This window comes from Scyliorhinus torazame, chromosome 14 (assembly GCF_047496885.1).
Source record: "Scyliorhinus torazame isolate Kashiwa2021f chromosome 14, sScyTor2.1, whole genome shotgun sequence".
Lineage (NCBI taxonomy): Eukaryota > Metazoa > Chordata > Chondrichthyes > Carcharhiniformes > Scyliorhinidae > Scyliorhinus > Scyliorhinus torazame.
This window is the reverse complement of record NC_092720.1, coordinates 190,127,955-190,147,778: the sequence shown is the minus strand read 5'-3', so window position 1 is coordinate 190,147,778 and position 19,824 is coordinate 190,127,955. Positions and strand designations below refer to the sequence as shown.

The window sequence follows — 19,824 nt, the reverse complement described above, 5'->3', positions numbered from 1 at the left end:
ACATCTTTGGACTGTGGGAGGAAACCGGAGCACCCGGAGGAAACCCACGCACTCACGGGGAGACCGTGCAGACTCCGCACAGACAGTGACCCAAGTCGGGAATCGAACTTGGAGCTGTGAAGCAGTTGTGCTATCCACAATGCTACCGTGCTGCCCACGTTCTCAAGGTCATTGCCATTTCATCCTTGCCCCATCGGTTAAGGAAAGTAACTTTCCCCTGTCTACCATTATCCAAGCCTGTCCTGATCCCATTATCAGACCTCACCTCAATCTCCTTCTCTCCAAGGAGAACCGCTCCCAGCTTTTCCTAGCTACCCTTGTAGCTAGAACCCCTGATCCCTGAAAGCATCCCGGTAGAGTCGCTTCTCCGCCTACTGAGGCCCTCACATCCGCCCTAAACTGTGACAACCAGAACTGGATGCAATACTCCAGTTGGGGCCTAACCAGGGCCTCCTGAAGGATTCAGCACAATTTTCCTGCCCAACACTTCTAATTACAAATCCCCAAATCCCGCATGCTTTGTTAAGTGCCCTCCTGATGTGTCCTGTCAGTTTCTTTTTTTTTTAAACTTAGAGTACCCAATTTTTTTTCCCCAATTAAGGGGCAATTTAGCGCGTCAGCTAAACAGTCAGCTGCTCGAGGAGCTGTGATTTCTGTTGCATGTGTGGCCCGAGAGTCGCCGGTGGGTTTCCACTCCCTCCTCCGGGACGAGGGTGTCGAGTGACCAGAACCTACCGAGAGAGGACCTGACTGTTTCTGGGTCATCGACCTGTCTTGTCACCTGTGGAAACAGCAGCCAAAGGTACCCAGACCCTGACTGGAGGGCCGGGTTTTATCACTGCGGGTTGTGAGGGCTGCAGATTTCAGCCCAATCCGTACTGGCTGGCAGTACTTCGACCAGCATCAGTCTGGCTGCCTCACCCAGAGAGGGTTGAGGTTCCTGTTTTGGACATGGGGAGGGGGACCTGAGGTTCCTGTTTTGGACATGGGGAGGGGGACCTGAGGTTCCTGTTTTGGACATGGGAAGGGGGACCTGAGGTTCCTGTTTTGGACATGGGAAGGGGGACCTGAGGTTCCTGTTTTGGACATGGGAAGGGGGACCTGTGGTTCCCGTTTTGGACATGGGGAGGGGGACCTGAGGTTCCTGTTTTGGACATGGGAAGGGGGACCTGAGGTTCCTGCTTTGGACATGGGGAGGGGGACCTGAGGTTCCTGTTTTGGACATGGGGAGGGGGACCTGAGGTTCCTGTTTTGGACATGGGAAGGGGGACCTGAGGTTCCTGTTTTGGACATGGGGAGGGGGACCTGAGGTTCCTGTTTTGGACATGGGAAGGGGGACCTGTGGTTCCCGTTTTGGACATGGGGAGGGGGACCTGAGGTTCCTGTTTTGGACATGGGAAGGGGGACCTGCATTTCCTGTTTTGGACATGGGAAGGGGGACCTGAGGTTTCTGTTTTGGACATGGGAAGGGGGACCTGAGGTTCCTGCTTTGGACATGGGGAGGGGGACCTGAGGTTCCTGTTTTGGACATGGGGAGGGGGACCTGAGGTTCCTGTTTTGGACATGGGGAGGAAGACCTGAGGTTCCTGTTTTGGACATGGGAAGGGGGACCTGAGGTTCCTGTTTTGGACATGGGAAGGGGGACCTGAGGTTCCTGTTTTGGACATGGGGAGGGGGACCTGAGGTTCCTGTTTTGGACATGGGAAGGGGGAACCTGAGGTTCCTGTTTTGGACATGGGAAGGGGAACCTGAGGTTCCTGTTTTGGACATGGGGAGGGGGACCTGAGGTTCCTGTTTTGGACATGGGGAGGGGGACCTGAGGTTCCTGTTTTGGACATGGGAAGGGGGACCTGAGGTTCCTGTTTTGGACATGGGGAGGGGGACCTGAGGTTCCTGTTTTGGACATGGGAAGGGGGACCTGCATTTCCTGTTTTGGACATGGGAAGGGGGACCTGAGGTTTCTGTTTTGGACATGGGAAGGGGGACCTGAGGTTCCTGTTTTGGACATGGGAAGGGGAACCTGCATTTCCTGTTTTGGACATGGGGAGGGGGACCTGAGGTGCCTGTTTTGGACATGGGGAGGGGACCTGAGGTTCCTGTTTTGGACATGAGAAGGGGGACCTGAGGTTCCTGTTTTGGACATGGGAAGGGGAACCTGCATTTCCTGTTTTGGACATGGGGAGGGGGACCTGAGGTGCCTGTTTTGGACATGGGGAGGGGACCTGAGGTTCCTGTTTTGGACATGGGGAGGGGGACCTGAGGTTCCTGTTTTGGACATGGGAAGGGGGGGGAAAGTAAAAACATCATCCTGGTTTTGGACCTGATGTTTTCTCAGTTTGTGACTAATGTATGCAGTAGAACTTTTACTCTATATCCAACCTGTGCTATACCTGTCCTCGGAGTGTTTGATGGGACAGTATTGTGGGAACCTTATTCTGCACTGTCCATCAAACACTCCCAGAGCAGGTACAGCACGTGGTTAGAGCTTATCTCTGTATCTAACCCCTTGTTGTACCTGTCCTGGGAGTGTTTGATGGGGACACTGGAGAGGGAGCTTTACTCTGTATCTAACCCCGTGCTGTACCTGCTCTGAGATTGTTTGATGGGGACAGTGTAGAGAGAGCTTTACTCTGTATCTAACCCCATGCTGTACCTGTCCTGGGAGTGTTTGGTGGGGCCAGTGTAGAGGGAGCTTTACTCTGTATCTAACCCCGTGCTGTACCTATCCTGGGAGTGTTTGATGGGGACAGTGTAGGGGGAGCTTTACTCTGTATCTAACCCCATGCTGAACCTGTCATGGGAGTGTTTGGTGGGGCCAGTGTAGAGGGAGCTTTACTCTGTGGAGGCTTTAGAGAGGGTGCAGAAGAGATTTACCAGAATGTTGCCTGGTATGGAGGGCATTAGCTATGAGGAGCGGTTGAATAAACTCGGTTTGTTCTCACTGGAACGAAGGAGGTTGAGGGGAGACCTGATAGAGGTATACAAAATTATGAGGGGCATAGACAGAGTGGATAGTCAGAGGCTTTTCCCCAGGGTAGAGGGGTCAATTACTAGGGGGCATAGGTTTAAGGTGAGAGGGGCAAGGTTTAGAGTAGATGTACGAGGCAAGTTTTTTACGCAGAGGGTAGTGGGTGCCTGGAACTCGCTACCGGAGGAGGTAGTGGAAGCAGGGACGATAGGGACATTTAAGGGGCATCTTGACAAATATATGAATAGGATGGGAATAGAAGGATACGGACCCAGGAAGTGTAGAAGATTGTAGTTTAGTCGGGCAGCATGGTCGGCACGGGCTTGGAGGGCCGAAGGGCCTGTTCCTGTGCTGTACATTTCTTGTTCTTTGTATCTAACCCCGCGCTGTACCTGTCCTGGGAGTGTTTGATGGGACAGTGTAGAGGGAGCTTTACTCTGTATCTAACCCCGTGCTGTCCCTGTCCTGGGAGTGTTTGATGGGACAGTGTAGAGGGAGCTTTACCCTGTATCTAACCCCGTGCTGTACCTGACCTGGGAGTGTTTGATGTGGACAGTGTAGAGGGAGTTTTTATATTGTTTGCTATTTAAGATGGATATGGTTACAGATAACCTGCCTCTGCATATCGAACCTCGTTGTATTTTTCAAGTGTTGATCTGCATCTCCCACAGGAAGCGAGGAACACGTATCGGAAAATCCTGTCGGAGTCTGCAAGGAAATTGAATGCTCAGGGCTCCGACCTCGGTAACTGCATTGAGAAGGCCCGGCCATACTATGAGGCCAGACGGCAGGCAAAAGAGGTGAGTCTGATTGTTCCCGTCCGGAGTTGCACAGCCTGTTCCTTTCCGGGGTTGGGTGTGGTGGGGGCGGGCAGGAAGGGGGAGGGCTTGCTCTGCCTGTTCCTGTGCAGGGTTGGAGTGGGGAGGGGTAGTTTCCTCTGCCTGTTCCCACCCAGTTTGGCCCGGGGGGGGGAGGGAGTTGTCCACCTGTTAAATTAGCAGGAGGGTTTGCCTTCATTCCTGCCCCCTGACCTCTCGGCGGTTAAGTGTACAGGCACTGAGAGATGAAACTTGTCACCAGTCACACGCACACTCTGCCCCTTTTCCTGCCCATTCGAATGATTGTACCCCTCCCCAGCAATGGCCCCTGCCCCCTCCCATAGTTGGACACACTGACGGATCTTCGACCACTTCCAGACCGGCAGTGTTGTTCTTTGCTCCTCGTGCATGAGCCTTAATAAATGTTCAATGGGGGCTTAATCTCTGGGGGCTGCTTCTGTACATGAATGTCGACAACCATAAAACACCCCCTTGCCCACACGTTCTCCCGTCTCCTTGTGACTGAATATGACAGCGTTTCGGAGAGCTCGCTCTTTGATACTCCCAGTGTTTGATTGTATTTCCCAGCCGGTTCCAGCTGGTCTGAAGTGAGCGATCCACGCTGACAAAGCTGCTGCTGGGCCAGGCTTAAAGGTGTGGAACAGGGATCAATGTCCTGGGTTAAGGAGAGGCTGGATCTGAATTGGCTTCCCAGTTTCCATCCCGTTCCACCAGCTGGGAATAGTGGGGGCGGGGGGGGGGGGGCGTAGATCAGGACGTGGCCATGGTGTAACTAAACCGCAGCACCTCTCCCATCCTAACCTGGCAATCTTGCCCCCTCCCCCCCCCCTCCTTCCCCAACACACCCACCCCTTGTAAAATTCTCTGTCTGCCTTCACTGTGCAAAGTCCCACTTGAAGATAGATCACGACCATTTGCCAAGGTGTGAGAGGATTCCCACCGTCAATTGGTTGATAATATTGGGTAAAGTCACCACCTTCAGTAGCGAAACTGTGTCCCCGCCTGTCTGTGTGGGTGTATGTGTCTGAGAGTCTTTAAATATCTGTGTGTGTTTGTCGGGCTTCCTGCCTGTCTGTGGCGTGTGTTCATGCTGACGAATGTGATATAAAATAGTTACTTTAGAGATATTAGTCACTGTAATGTAAAGATAGGCCAGTCTCATTCTGGTGAGTTCACAGACAAAGGATTTCAGACCGCATGGCAAAGCAAGGAGGAGGTGTGTCCACCATAGGAGGAGAAAAGGATGCTGGGTACTAGGGGCCAGAGGAAGGGATTGGAAGTGAGCCAATCAGAATGTCTGACTAGGTCAGGAGGGGTATAGGATGACCTATGGGAATCGTGTATGTGAAACTTGATACCATTTGAATTGATTTGCAGAGATCCCTTTGTCTCTTTGTTCATTCGCTTTCCGGGATGTAGGAGACTGGATGTGTCCTATGCTTCTGTGAAATGAATCAAGCTTGCAAGCTAAATAAAATAACTAATGCTGTACCTGCAAATCCATCGCGACTTTTATTGAGGCCAGACTGACGGGTAAAGAAATTTGGGATTTGACAATGTGTCCACCTATCTATGTGTAAATAACCGCTAGTTTTTATGGGGATAACATCTCACCGTCTTCTCCTGGTGTTGAAGGCCCAGCAGGAGACGCAGAAGGCCGCCCTGCGCTACGAGAGGGCGGTCAGTATGCACAACGCTGCCCGCGAGATGGTGTATGTGGCCGAGCAAGGACTGATGGCAGACAGAAACCGCCTGGACCCCACCTGGCAGGAGATGCTGAACCACGCCACTTCAAAGGTAACTGCTCTCCTACACCACGCCTGGGCGTACCTGGGACCAGGAAATCCCATCAGCCCAGAGCGAGCCTAACCGTGAGCTGCTTTTCTTTTTTTTTAATTTCAGAGTACCCAATTCTTTTTTTTTCCAATTAAGGGGCAATTTAGCCTGGCCAATCCACCTACCCTGCACATCTTTGGGTTGTGGGGGTGAGACCCACGCAGCCAAGAGGAGAATGTGCAAACTCCACACGGGAAGTGACCCACAGCCGGGATCGAACTCGGGTCCTCGGCGTCGCGAGGCAGCTGTGCTAGCCACTGTGCCGCCCCCGAGCTGCTTTTTCACAGCATAGACCAACCCTACCACCTCCTTCAATAAGGAACAGAGACAAACCAGTCCCTTGGTCAAATCAATCCATCTTGTACCCCTCTCACAAGTACTGGCATCAAATCAAGCCCAGTGTGGTTATTATCCAAGTATGAGGAGCACTTGCTTTCCACATGTTCGAGTCAGCTGCGACTCAGCCAGTAGCATTCCCACCTTTGGGTGAGAAGGTCATGGGTTCCAATACCATTCCAGAGACTTGAGTGCACAGTTCTACCTGACAAACCCATCCCGGGACTGTCAGAGGCGCTGTCCTTCTGACGGAATGTTAAGCTGAGGTGCCTCTGTGTGTTCCACTCCTTCCGGTACTAAACTCCTGTCTTTCCTACCTGGCAACGCGGTATGGAATGTGCACTGGGAACAGTGACGGGGAGTGTGCACTGGGAGCCTCGCTCTGTGCCACTGTGTGCAAACTGGGGTGTCGACATTCTAGCTGTCTGGCATTGCTCCCCTCGTGCACGACCTGCCGTTGTAATTTAAGGCAAGTTGCAGCGAGGCAGGTCCGGGGAGCACTGCTGTAGGTGAGGGATCTCCGCTCTTGGGTTTTTGCTGACCGCCGTTCCCTTGCTGCGTGTCCTCAGGTGAATGAGGCGGAGGAGGAGCGGCTCCGCAGCGAGCGGGAGCACCAACGAGTCACACAGATGTGCCAGGAAGCTGAGGGCCGCGTGCAGGAGCTCCAGAAGTCCCTCAAGAGGGTAATCATCAAATCCAAGCCCTACTTCGAGCTCAAAGCCCAGTTCAACCAGATTTTGGAGGTACAGTAACCACTGGGCTAAATCACTGGCTTTGAAAGCAGACCAAGGCAGGCCAGCAGCACGGTTCGATTCCCGCGCCAGCCTCCCCGAACAGGCGCCGGAATGTGGCGACTAGGGGTTTTTCACAGTAACTCCATTTGAAGCCTACTTGTGACAATAAGCGGTTTTCATTTCATTTCATTTATTACACAGGATTACACACTGATTGGGTGAGGTGGAGGGGGGGGTTGCAGGCTTTTTGCAGGGAGTCTGTGTCGGATAAGTTTTGAGGCCCTCCTCTGCTATAACTTCCCCTTGCTCCCCAGTCTTGAGTCCGTAAAACCTCCGACATTTCTAACGTCCGCAAAGTGGAAGGGGGGGGGGGAACTTTCCCAACATTTCCGTCCTGATGCGTTTGTTCCAGCTAATATTTCCGTGTGCTGCCATGCTGTGAAAGAAGCTCTGCTCCAACGGAGACTGGTGGTCTGCCCCCCCCCCCTTGCGGACGTAAGAAATAGGAGCAGGAGTAGACCATTCGTCCCCTCGATCCTGCCCCGCCATTCAATAAGATCATGACTTCAACTCCACTTTCTAACCTGCTCCCCATAACCCTGGAAACCTAACATCTGTCCACCCCGCCAGCCCTCTGTGGTAGAGCATCCCAAGGCGTCACCACTCACCTCAGTCCTAAATGATCCTGAGATTGTGTTCCTGTGTTCCAGATTTCCCAGCCAATGGTAAACAAACTCTCGGCATTTACACTGAAACATAACAACAACAGGAGCCAGGGGGAGGCCAATCGGCCCTTCGAGCCTGCTCTGCCGTTCAACATGAGCATGGCTGATGTTCTATCTCAACTCCAAGCTCCAACACTCTCCCCAAGCCCCTTGACTCCTTTAGAGTCTAGAAACCTATTCAGTGACTTAGCCTCCACAGCCTTCTGTGGTCGAGAATTCCACAGGCTCGCCACCCTCTGAGTGAAGCTCCTCCTCATCTCGGTCCTTAATGACCCACCCCGTATCCTGAGACTGTGACCCCGGGTTCCAGACACCCCCCCCCCCCCCACCAGCCAGAGGAAACAACACCCCTGCTTCCAGTCTGTCCACCCCCATCAGAATTATACACATTTTAATGAGACCCCCCCTCTCATTCTCCCAAACACCAGTGGACACAGGCCCGGCCAACCCAGTCTCTGATCCAACAACCCTGCTGTCCCAGGAATCAGTCTGGTGAACGTTCGTTGCACTCCCTCTGTGGCAAGTGTATCTCTTCTTTGGTAAGGAGGCCAAAACTGCACATAATACTCCAGATGTCGCCTCGTCTAGGCCCTGCACAGCTGCAGTAAGACATCCTTGCTCCTGTACTCCAGTCCTTGTGAAATTAAGGCCCACGTACCATTTGCCTTCCTAACCGTTTGCTCTACTTGCATGCATGCTTTCTGTGACTGGTGTACAGGGACACCCAGGTCCCTTTGTAGATCAGCATTTCCCATTCTGTCACTATTTCAGTGATACTCTGCTTTTCCTACCCTGTTGAGCCATTTCAGAAGCTGGTGTGTTCCAATGAGATCACCGCCGCCCATCTCACTCTCTTCCCGTCCTACCCGCAGGAACACAAGGCCAAGGTGACCGCTCTGGAGAAGCAGGTGTCGCAGGCCAAGACCAAATATTCTGTCGCCCTGAGGAACCTGGAGCAGATCAGCGAGCAGATCCACGCCCGCCGGCTGCAGCGCCTCGGCTGCCGCCGGGCCTCTCCGGTGGGGGCAGAGGCCCGCCCGGCCTACCTCGAGGAGGAGCGGGGGGAGGCGGCGATGGTGGTGGACAAGGCCTCGGCCCACATCCCACTGGGAGCGGAAGGGCCGCCCTCGGACACCATTTCTGTGCTCAGCTTCCAGACCATCGCCTCGGACCTGCAGAAATTTGACTCGGTCGAGCATCTGGAGGAGTTGTCGGACGCACTGAGCCTGGACAGCGACGACCTGACCCGGGACACTGACAGGCTAAAGGGGCCTTCCTCCTTCTTCTTCAAGCACCACCGCAGCGTCAGCTTGTAGGGCTGTAGGCAGCTGACCAGGGGCCAGATGGCTACTACTACATCCACCCATCAATACACTGTTGTACATACAGCTTGTTCGGAGAGAGAGAGAAGAACCACCCCCCCCCCCCTTTCAAGTTGTCCCACTCCCCCCTCCCGAAGCTGCTTGACATTGTATCATAACTACGACTCTTTGATGCCCAAAATGAGAATATTGCTTGCCAAAGATAGGTTCCGGCATTCAGAGATCATACCAATGGTGAGGGAGGAGAGGGGTCGTGCTGGTGTTCACCGCGATTGTGTGGAAATGGAGAATCCATTGACTACATTTACCGCCCCAATTTAAGTAAGCGGGGGCTCTGTGCAGTTACACCGTGAGTAACCCCTGTCCTTGGGGGCTGGGTTAGCTCGGTTGGCTGGACAGCTGGTTCGTGATGCAGAGGGAAGCCAACAGCGTGGGTTCAATTCCCACACTGGCTGAGGTTATTCACGATGGCCCACCTGCTCAAACCTTGACCCTTGTCTGAGGTGCGGTGGCTCTCGGGTTACATCACCGTCAGTCAGCTCTCCTCAAAGGGGACGTCATCTGGTACCATGCAGACTTTACTAACCCTTATCCCCACTGGGTCACCGTCTGTGCGGAGTCTGCACGTTCTCCCCATGTCTGTGGGTTTCCTCCGGGTGCTCCGGTTTCCTCCCACAGTCTAAAGACATGCAGGTTAGGTGGATTGGCCATGATAAATTGCCCTTAGTGACCAAAAAAGGTTAGGAGGGGTTATTGGGTTAATGGGATAGGGTGGAAGTGAGGGCTTAAGTGGGTCGGTGCAGACTCGATGGGCCGAATGGCCTCCTGCACTGTATGTTCTATGAATCTATGAATTAGCCTGCTGAATAAAGAGGGATTTTGTGCAGTAACAGTGAGTAATCCTTACCCTGCTGAATAAACGGGAGCTCTGCGAAGTTACACAGTGAATAATCCTTACCCTGCTGAATAAACGGGAGCTCTGTACGGTCCATATTGAGTCAGGGTTAAGCTGCTGAATACACAGTTTGTGAGTAATACTCACCCTGCTGAGAAACACAAACTCCATATCATTACACACTGAGTCATCCTTGCCCTGCTGATTAAGAATGTAACATTCATGAGTAATCCTTATCTTTCTGTATTAACCAGAACTCTCCACAGTCAATGTGTGTAATCCTCATCGTGCTGAATTACCTTGGACTCTGTACAATGTTACTTTTGACTAACTCTTACCTTTGCAGATGCCTTGTGAGGATCCCACATCTTCCACTCGGAGACTTCCAACCAAATACCCGAGTTGCTCAGTCGCTATTTGTGACCACCACATCTGGAGAGGGACAGTGGGTCAGACACTGTCCTTTCCCCCTCTGGGACTGGGTGGGACAGTGGGTCAGACACTGTCCTTTCCCCCTCTGGGACTGGGTGGGACAGTGGGTCAGACACTGTCCTTTCCCCCTCTGGGATTGGGTGGGACAGTGGGTCAGACACTGTCCTCTCCCCCTCTGGGACTGGGCAGGAAAGTGGGTCAGGCACTGTCCTTTCCCCCTCTGGGACTGGGTGGGCCAGTGGACCAGACACTGTCCTTTCCCTCTCTGGGACAGGGTGGGACAGTGGGTCAGGCACTGTCCTTTCCCCCTCTGGGACAGGGTGGGACAGTGGGTCAGGCACTGTCCTTTCCCCCTCTGGGACCGGGTGGGACAGTGGGTCAGGCACTGTCCTTTTCCCCTCTGGGATCGGGTGGGACAGTGGGTCAGACACTGTCCTTTCCCCCTCTGGGACTGGGTGGGACAGTGGGTCAGACACTGTCCTTTCCCCCTCTGGGACTGGGTGGGACAGTGGGTCAGACACTGTCCTTTCCCCCTCTGGGACTGGGTGGGACAGTGGGTCAGACACTGTCCTTTCCCCGTCTGGGACTTGGTGGGATAGTGGATCAGACACTGTTCTTTCCCCCTCTGGGACTGGGTGGGTCAGACACTGTCCTTTCCCCCTCTGGGACTGGGTGGGACAGTGCGTCAGACACTGTCCTTTCCCCCTCTGGGACTGGGTGGGACAGTGGGTCAGACACTGCCCTTTCCCCCTCTGGGACTGGGTGGAACAGTGGGTCAGACACTGTCCTTTCCCCCTCTGGGATTGGGCGGGATAGTGGATCAGACACTGTCCTTTCCCCCTCTGGGACTGGGTGGGACAGTGGGTCAGACACTGTCCTTTCCCCCTCTGGGACTGGGTGGAACAGTGGGTCAGACACTGTCCTTTCCCCCTCTGGGACTGGGTGGAACAGTGGGTCAGACACTGTCCTTTCCCCCTCTGGGACTGGGTGGGGCAGTGGGTCACAGTCCTGATCCTGTTGCTTTATGATGTACCGATCTCTATGTCCTGATAACATGAATAACTGGAATGCTCCTATATGTAGTTCAACAGATAATGCAGTAAAGGCATCTGTGGCCTGTCCCGTTCACTGTTTTCAACGAGACTGGTGCTGCGTGGTTTGGGCGGAGTGCTTCTGAATGCCCGGATTCAGGAGGGGTAGATGAATCATCCAGGGTTCCCCAGCTCCATATCTCATCCTGGATAAATCAGCCTGTGTCTTCGCTGATCTGTATACCCACACACGTAAATCGGCCAGGGTTTTCCCAGCTCGGTAACTCTGCCTGGCTAAATTAACCAGTGGTTCCCTGCTTCACACCTCTGACTGGTAACCCTGCTCGTGGTGAACCAGGATTGTGCAGACATCAGCCAAGACTGGGATCAGGTTGTGCCGTGCCTCTTGGATCACCCTCCCATTCGCCGACAGACACTCATTCTGGAGGTTAAAGTGGACACCTGGATGAGGGGGTCCAAGTGCTAAACCTGCCCCCCCCCGCATCCCCAATCAGGGAGTTGGCACCGTCAAGGGGACAAACGTGTATCAAAGAAGAGTTTGATTTGAGTTTGAAAGGTTCAGCCCTGTCTGTTTCCTCCTGCTGCCTGTTTTCAGTGGGAGGGACCGTGGCCGCCCCAATAGCCTGGCACTTCTCGTACGATAGACCTGATGCTCTGTGAGGCAGGTCAAATGACTGCGTCAGTGCCAGTGTACCTCAGTCATATTTATTACAAACTTGTTTTTATATCTGTACACATCATTGTGTGTGTGCGTGTGTATATGCGTGTGATAACACACAACTTCGGAATAAAATCGGGAGGATTTGTCTGCCTTGGTTTTGAATCATTTACCTTCAATGACATCTTTCGGTCACGGACAAGCCAACTCTTCGCGAAATTGGCAGCACGGTAGCACAAGTGGGTGGCACTTTGGCTTCACAGCGCCAGGGTCCCAGGTTCGATTCCCCGCCGAGTCTGCACCTTCTCCCTGTGTCTGCGTGGGTTTCCTCCGGGTGCTCCGGTTTCCTCCCACAGTCCAAAGACGTGCAGGTTGGGTGGCTTGGCCTAGCTAAATTGCCCCTTCGTGTCCAAAAAGGTTAGGAGGGGTTATTGGGTTACGGGGATAGGGTTTAAGTGGGTCAGTGCAGACTCGATGGGCCGAATGGCCTCCTTCTGCACTGTATGCTCTATGAAACAAAAAAACCCTCTTATTTCAGCCCCCCCCCCCCATCATGCTCGCTCTCTCCCTCCTCAGCCCAAATCATTGCTGGGCCTACGCCCCAAGAGGTAATGGTCATCTACTACTACCTTGAATCTTAATCCCAATTTTAACCCAAGTGGCTGGGGAATCCATGCAATTGGGCGGGGGGTGGGGGGGGGAGGGGTTCAGCTTGTTCCCCGACCCAATCTTACTTTCCATTGACCTCAGTGAAGAGTAATAGGAGCGCATGTCAACCCAAACTCATCAGGTTCCCAAAGGACAATTTGAGTTAAAATTGATCCCTTTTCACCCGTAGAGCGAGTGTTTTTAAAAATTCTTTCACAAGTTGTGGGCGTCGCTGACGAGGTCAGCGTCTTGCCTGTCCCTTCAACTGAGTGTCCTGCTAGGCCGTTTCAGAGATGCAGTCCGAGCTCAAGGCTCTCGTCCAGCCGGGCCATTTGATTGATGGGTTCAGGATCGGATTCAACCTCATCGGTGTCCAGTCCGTGGTTTCATGTAGAGGTTAGGCCAGGGCTTCCTGACTGGCTTTTTTCTATTCTTAGATAAAGAACACAGAAATGAGTGGGCGAGGGGGGCATAATGAGTTCCATGCAAACCATTGGAATAGGATATGTTTGGGTGGCGCAGTGGTTAGCACTGGGACTACGGCGCTGAGGATCCGGGTTCGAATCCCGGCCCCCAATCACTATCTGTGTGGAGTTTGCACATTCTCCTCGTGTCTGCGTGGGTTCCACCCCACAACACAAAAGATGTGCAGGTTCGGTGGATTGGCCAGGCTAAATTGTCCCTTAATTGGAAAAATAAATAATTGGGTACTCTAAATTATTGTTTTTTTAAACATGGTATAGGACATGTTTGAAAGAACATCAGATTCTCACTCCTCTCTTTTCCCATTGCTCTATAAATCTTTTTCATCCCCCTCCTTTATGGAATCCTTGCCCTCGGTCACCCCTGGAATCATCGCTTTCCTATTATCCCTTCAGTGCCGGTGCGATGCCAGTTACGGAGGCCGTACGTTCCAACAATTAGCTGATCGGAGCAACGTGTTCCTTTGCAGTTCGTAACAAGACAGAAAACAGACCCCACCCTGCCTGTCCGTGCTCGCAAAACCCAAAGCAAACGTTTGCTCTTAGATGTGATTCCGCCATTGGGCAGCACTGGCTGAACAATCCTGAGTGGGCTCATTGCTCCACACAACCAATTTAAGCTGGGTTTGTGACGTGGCTCATTTGCACTGGCCCGAGGTGATATGCATTCATACGCAGGGAACAGTTCTTTGCCAACAAAATGAATGCCCAACACTTGCATCTTTTTATTTGAATTACCCGGGAGCTTTGGGAGCTCAGTTGCTTTCTCTATGGCAACCCCTCGGGCCAATCAACACCACTTTCCCCCTGTAGCATAGAATGTCGCAGCCGTTTGAAATTTGGCATCTTGTGTTTGTCCCCGTGAAAGCTAGGTCAAAAATATCGCCTTCATATCTCTTTTCAGCAACGTTATCCATTTTTAAAAATGTGTCCAGTCCGAGATGCCCCTCCCCTCGCCAACCCCTCAGTCCCCACTGCTATTTTCCTCCAAGGCTCCTCACCTGTATCTGTGCTTACTGTTCTTGCAAGTGCCTGGGGGTGTTCTCGTAGAATCATAGAATTTACAGTGCATAAGAAGGCCATTCGGCCCATCGAGTCTGCACCGGTCCTTTATGCACCCTACTTAAGCCCACACCTCAACCCTATTCCCGCAACCCAGTAATATCTAATATAAAGAGACAGGAACAGAAATAGAGAGGGAGATTTGTAGGCGGGTCGCAAACAAGAATAGACACGAAGAGGAACACTGAAGAGCACGCGTGTCATTAGGGCGAGTGGTGCAGAATGAGGGAAACGGTGCAGGTAAATATTTGATCCACCCAGGGAGAAAGAGATGCTGAGACATACAGATAGAGGGAGACACAAACACAGAAATGCTGCGAGAGCGAAACACAGCTTTAGAAAGAGACAGACATTGAATTACACCTACACAATCCAAGAAATACGGACTGGCATGAAAAGTCCAGCTGAACACATGACCCATGCCAGGAATGCAATGGGAAATGATGGAACACGCCCCCCCCCCCCCCCCCCTTATCCCATCCCATAACTCATGATTTGCTGTCCTTAAAATAATCGGTGGCTGGTCCACAGGTGCAAATATGTTTGCTTAATTTAAACTCCACCACCCCAACCCCCGGCTCTTATCCCCTTTAAGATATCTTGCCCCTTTAACTCCCCCTTACAAAGGATGTCTCCCCTTTAACCTCCCGCACTTGTCCAGTGTAAGGTATAGGTTCATAGAACATACGGTGCAGAAGGAGGCCATTCGGCCCATCGAGTCTGCACTGACCCACTTAAGCCCTCACTTCCACCCTATCCCCGTAACCCAATAACCCCTCCTAACCTTTTTGGTCACTCAGGGCAATTTATCATGGCTAATCCACCTTTTTAAATCTCGCTCCTGTCTACTGTTAAGGTCGGTTCAGCCAAGGCACGATCTTCTCTCTCACATGGACTTTCGTGAAGATCCTGCGCCACCACTTCAAAAAAAGAGTGGGGGCGATTTCCGTCGCACAAAAAAAAAACATCCCTAGATTTCCTGTTCGTTAAAGCGGCTTATGGGATCCTGCAGTGAGCAGAGAGGCTTCCTGAATTTCAGCAGCGCCTGGCTCCGTTTGCAAGAGGTCGCGAAAGGCTTCGTTCAAACGCCAGTCTTTTTTTCCCTCGTCTGGCGGATCAATGAGCACAGCAGGACCTGGCCAAGCCGGCGATGCACGAGGGCTAAAAGACCTTGCGAGGAGCCCAGAGGTTGAGTGGGTCAGAGACATTGATTTGTTCATGTGGGGGAAAAAAATAGATAGGTGCACCCGATGGACTATTCTCAGGCCACAAAGCTGGTAAGTGTTTGGAATCTGGACTGCAGGAATTAAATTAAGAGGTTCCGTGCTGTGCTGGCAATTTCTATTAGGAAATGTGGGTCTGTGGGCAGTAAGGCAAATATGGCAGGATGTTATTGGATCAGTAACTACAAAACAGGTTCAAATCCCACCAAGGCTATTTGGAGAACTCGGATTGGATTTAAATTATGACTGGAAATAAAATAAGTCAGTGAAGGATTTAAGGGGGGGAAGCACGGTGGCGCAGTGGGTTAGCACTGCGGCCTCACGGCGCCGAGGTCCCAGGTTCGATCCCGGCTCTGGGTCACTGTCCGTGTGGAGTTTGCACATTCTCCCCGGGTTTGTGTGGGTTTCGCCCCCACAACCCAAAGATGTGCAGGGTAGGTGGATTGGCCACGCTAAATTGCCCCTTAATTGGAAAAAATGAATTGGGTACTCTTAAATTTATTTTTAAAAAAGAAGTAGGGATGTTCACTGATGATTGTATATTGGTCAGTACCAATCACAACGTCACAGATACGAAAGCAGTCCAACTTAATCCAATTTGTGAGCGTTGCTGGAGCTGCAAGATGCACTTCAGCAACTTACCAATGCTCCCTTGGCAGGACCTTCTAAACTGTGACTTTTGCCTCCTGGAAGGAATGGGGCAACAGGCGAATGGGAGCGCCATCACCTGCAAGCTCCCCTCCAAGCCTGGTACCATCCTGATTTGGAACTGTCACTGTTCCTTCACTGTCGAAGGGTCAAAATTCTGGAGCTCCTTTCCAAACAGCGCTGTAGCACCCGCACCAGAGGGACTGTAGCAATTCAGGAAGGCGGCTTACCACCACCTACTCAAGGGCAATTAGGGATGGGCCGAGAGGAGACCAGCCATAATCGTATTGAATGATGAAGCAGGCTCGAGGGGCTGAATTGGCCACTACTGCTCCTAGTTCTTATGTTCTTATAAATGGTGGCCTTGTCAAAAATGCTCAAATCTCATGAAAAAGCGTTTAAAAAAAGCCCCACCCATTTGGTAAAAGTGCTCCCCAAGGGGGTAAAAGCACAACCTTGTAAGAGTGAATTAATAAGTTGGAAAAGGAGTAATTGATCGAATGCTCGAAGTTTCTTCCAGGTGCTCCAGTTTCCTCCCACAAGTCCCGAGAGACGAGCTTGCTAGGTGAATTGGACATTCTGAATTCTCCCTCTGTGTACCTGAACAGGCGCCGGAGTATGGCGACTGGGGAATTTTCACAGTAACTTCATGGCAGTGTTAATGTAAGCTTACTTGTGCCAATAATAAAGATTATTATTATATTATTGTAAAAAGTACATGCTAGTCAAATATTATACCTCAAGGACTGAGAGATCAGCAGAACTCGCCATGTTGATAATGTACCGTAACTACCCTACTATGTCCTTCGTAATATTGTGCAACTCGATCAGATCCCTCCTCAGCCTTCTCTGCTCTACAAACAACCCCAGCCTAACCAGGCTCTTTTCAAACTGCTCCAGCCCAGGCAACATCCTGGTGAATCTCCTGTGCACCCTCTGCAGTGCAATCACATCCTTCCTATAGCTTGGTGGTCCAATGTGTGATCTCCACAGGTGGATCTTTGTGATTGGGTGAAACTTGACTGTCCCATTTTCCCACTGCCAAGATGAATGAACAATTAACAAAGTTGAAATAAAGAGGGATCATTTCAATGCCTCTGCGGTATTATTCCTGGGTTACTTACAGCAGTCTCCTGGAGATTAATCATGAATAATCCCGGGGTGTGGTGTTGGCATAGCAGAGAGGATGGGAGCACATAGATCCTTATGTGTGAGGGAGATCCAATGTCGCCCGATTCTGAAACCATTTATTAGCTGCATCCTGTAAAAAAAAAATATATATTTTTTTTTAGCCGTAGGAAGAGGAGAGGGTTATTTTAACTTGAAACGCGACAGCTGGGAGAACAGATGGACACTGGGAGCTGGAAGTGGGTTACAGGCTGAACACAAACCATGTCATCTTCTGGCATTTGCTTCTGTTACCTCATTACCATGCTAAACTCCCACAGAATCCAAGTGTTCCTTGCCACACTCTCCGAATCGCATCCGAAAGGGGCTTGCGTGGCCTCGGTTTCAGCCAAGTGGCTCAGTGCTTCGAGCGCATCGCATTCTGTGTCAGAAAGGTCACGGGTTCGAAACCTGCCCCGGCGCAAAACCCAGGCGGCTGATTACATTGCTGCAGCTTTGGAATTGGCAATTCTCAGCCGCCTCCTCCCTTCCGTTCGCCAACCAAATCCCCACTCTCCGCTTCAACCCTGTAGTGGCGGATTCCGAGGCTGCAGCTCCAGCAGCAAGGATGGCTCGCTGCCTTGTCTTTGGTGAGACCACACCCGGAACATTGTGTGCAGTTTTGGTCTCCTTAATTAGGTCATTTGGACATTCTGAATTCTCCCTCAGTGTACCCGAACAGGCGCCGGAATGTGGCGACTAGGGGTTTTTCACAGTAACTTCATTGCAGTGTTAATGTAAGCCTACTTGTGACAATGAAGATTAGTTTTACTATTATCTGAGGAAGGATAGTAAGAAGTCTTCCAACACCAGGTTAAAGTCCAACAGGTTTGTTTAGATGTCACTAGCTTTCGGAGCGCTGCTCCTTCACTTGAGGAAGGAGCAGCGCTCCGAAAGCTAGTGTTTGAAACAAACCTGTTGGACTTTAACCTGGTGTTGGAAGACTTCCTACTGTGCTCACCCCAGTCCAACGCCGGCACCTCCACACCTGAGGAAGGATGTTCTTGCAATAGAGAAGGGTTTTTCAAACTGCGGGTTACGACCTGCGGGTGGGTTGCAGGCTGGTGTTGGGAGAGTCGCGGAGCTATTGGTCGCGTCATTCCCAATTGTAGGAGAAGCCCCCAACATCCATGACTGGCTTTTAAATTGCGAATGCTGGCCGCGACCGGCTTTTAAATGGAGCGATGCAGTGTTACAGCCAGAAGCGGCGGCAGAGAGCAGGTCACACGCCCGGCACGCACACTGACATCACGTGTCCTGTACGTCCGTGCTTTTGGTGCAAAATCACAGTAGTGAGATTCGTCCCATGCTGCGAGCAAGCAAGGCAACAAGACTTTGAAGAACTGAAGATAGATCGTTTTTGTTACAAGGAAGAGAGGGCCAGAGACACAAACAGGCCAGGAACTCACAACTGAATCTGCTGGAGAGAGCTGCCGAGGAGAGTCTACGGCAGGACAAAGCAATGCTGGTGTGAGCTGTATACGAAACTCCGGGGACTCTGGTGAACAACCCATAAAGAAGAAACTTAAATCTGGAACAAAGCATTATAAAGATGATTTCTTGAGGTTTGGCTTTGTTAATAGTCATGATGTGGTGATGCCGGCGTTGGACTGGGGTGAGCACAGTACGAAGTCTTACAACACCAGGTTAAAGTCCAACAGGTTTGTTTCGATATCACTAGCTTTCGGAGCGCTGCTCCTTCCTCAGGTACCTCTTCATTCACCTGAGGAAGGAGCAGCGCTCCGAAAGCTAGTGATATCGAAACAAACCAGTTGGACTTTAACCTGGTGTTGTAAGACTTCTTACTTTGTTAATTGTGCCAGTGCAAATGAGGATGCAAAGCCCATGTGTGGTATATGCAGGAAAGTACTGCCAAATGAAAGTTCAGAACCATCAAAACTTCAAAGGCATCTGAAGACTAAGCATGGCGGGTTCGAGGACAAATCTCGAAAATTTTTTCAAAGGGTGCAGCGCGAACCTGAACCATCAGCTGAAGTGTTTAGCAGAAGTGTACCATTGAGTGACGAAGCAATTGAGATCGGGAGGACCAAGCAGACTCACCTGTCGCATTAAAGGTAAGTGAAAATGGTGGGTCGCGAACGTTGGCTGGCGTGCGTCCCGAAGGTAGGCCGGTTGGCAAAAGTGGATATTTGGGGGGAAAAAGTTTGAAGAACACTACTGGAGAGAGACTGATTCCTGGGATGGCAGGAGTGACCTATGAGAGGAGATTGAGTCAGTTAGGATTATATTCACTGGAGTTCAGAAGAATGGGGGAGGGATCTCATAGGACCCTATAAAATTCTAACCGGACTAACAGGATGTCGGAAGGATGTTCCCGATGCCATGGGTGTCCAGAGCCATGGGTCACCGTCTGAGGATATCATAGATTATCATAGAATTTACAGTGCAGAAGGAGGCCATTCGGCCCATTGAGTCTGCACCGGCTCTTGGAAAGAGCACCCTACCCAAGGTCAACACCTCCACACCCTATCCCCATAACCCAGTAACTCCACCCAACACTAAGGGCAATTTTGGACACTAAGGGCAATTTATCATGGCCAATCCACCTAACCTGCACATCTTCGGACTGTGGGAGGAAACGGGAGCACCCGGAGGAAACCCACGCACACACGGGGAGGATGTGCAGACTCCGCACAGACAGTGACCCAAGCCGGGAATCGAACCTGGGACCCTGGAGCTGTGAAGCAATTGTGCTATCCACAATGCTACCGTGCTGCCCTTGGGGTAGACCAATTAAAACTGAGATGAGGAGAAGTTTTTTTCACCCAGAGAATGG

The 19,824-nt window shown here is 51.6% G+C and overlaps 1 protein-coding gene across 1 annotated transcript in view; it reads left to right on the top strand.

Annotated features, from left to right (window-relative positions):
* sh3bp5lb (SH3-binding domain protein 5-like, b) overlaps window positions 1-11,951 on the top strand; it is a 63,501-nt gene extending 51,550 nt beyond the window's left edge. Inside the window, exons 3-6 of the mRNA XM_072475346.1 lie at window positions 3,640-3,768; window positions 5,443-5,604; window positions 6,549-6,722; window positions 8,311-11,951. Coding sequence (XP_072331447.1) covers window positions 3,640-3,768; window positions 5,443-5,604; window positions 6,549-6,722; window positions 8,311-8,754 — 909 coding nt within the window. The 3' untranslated portion in view covers window positions 8,755-11,951. The remainder of the gene's footprint in view (window positions 1-3,639; window positions 3,769-5,442; window positions 5,605-6,548; window positions 6,723-8,310) is intronic.
* Window positions 11,952-19,824: the final 7,873 nt, after the last annotated feature.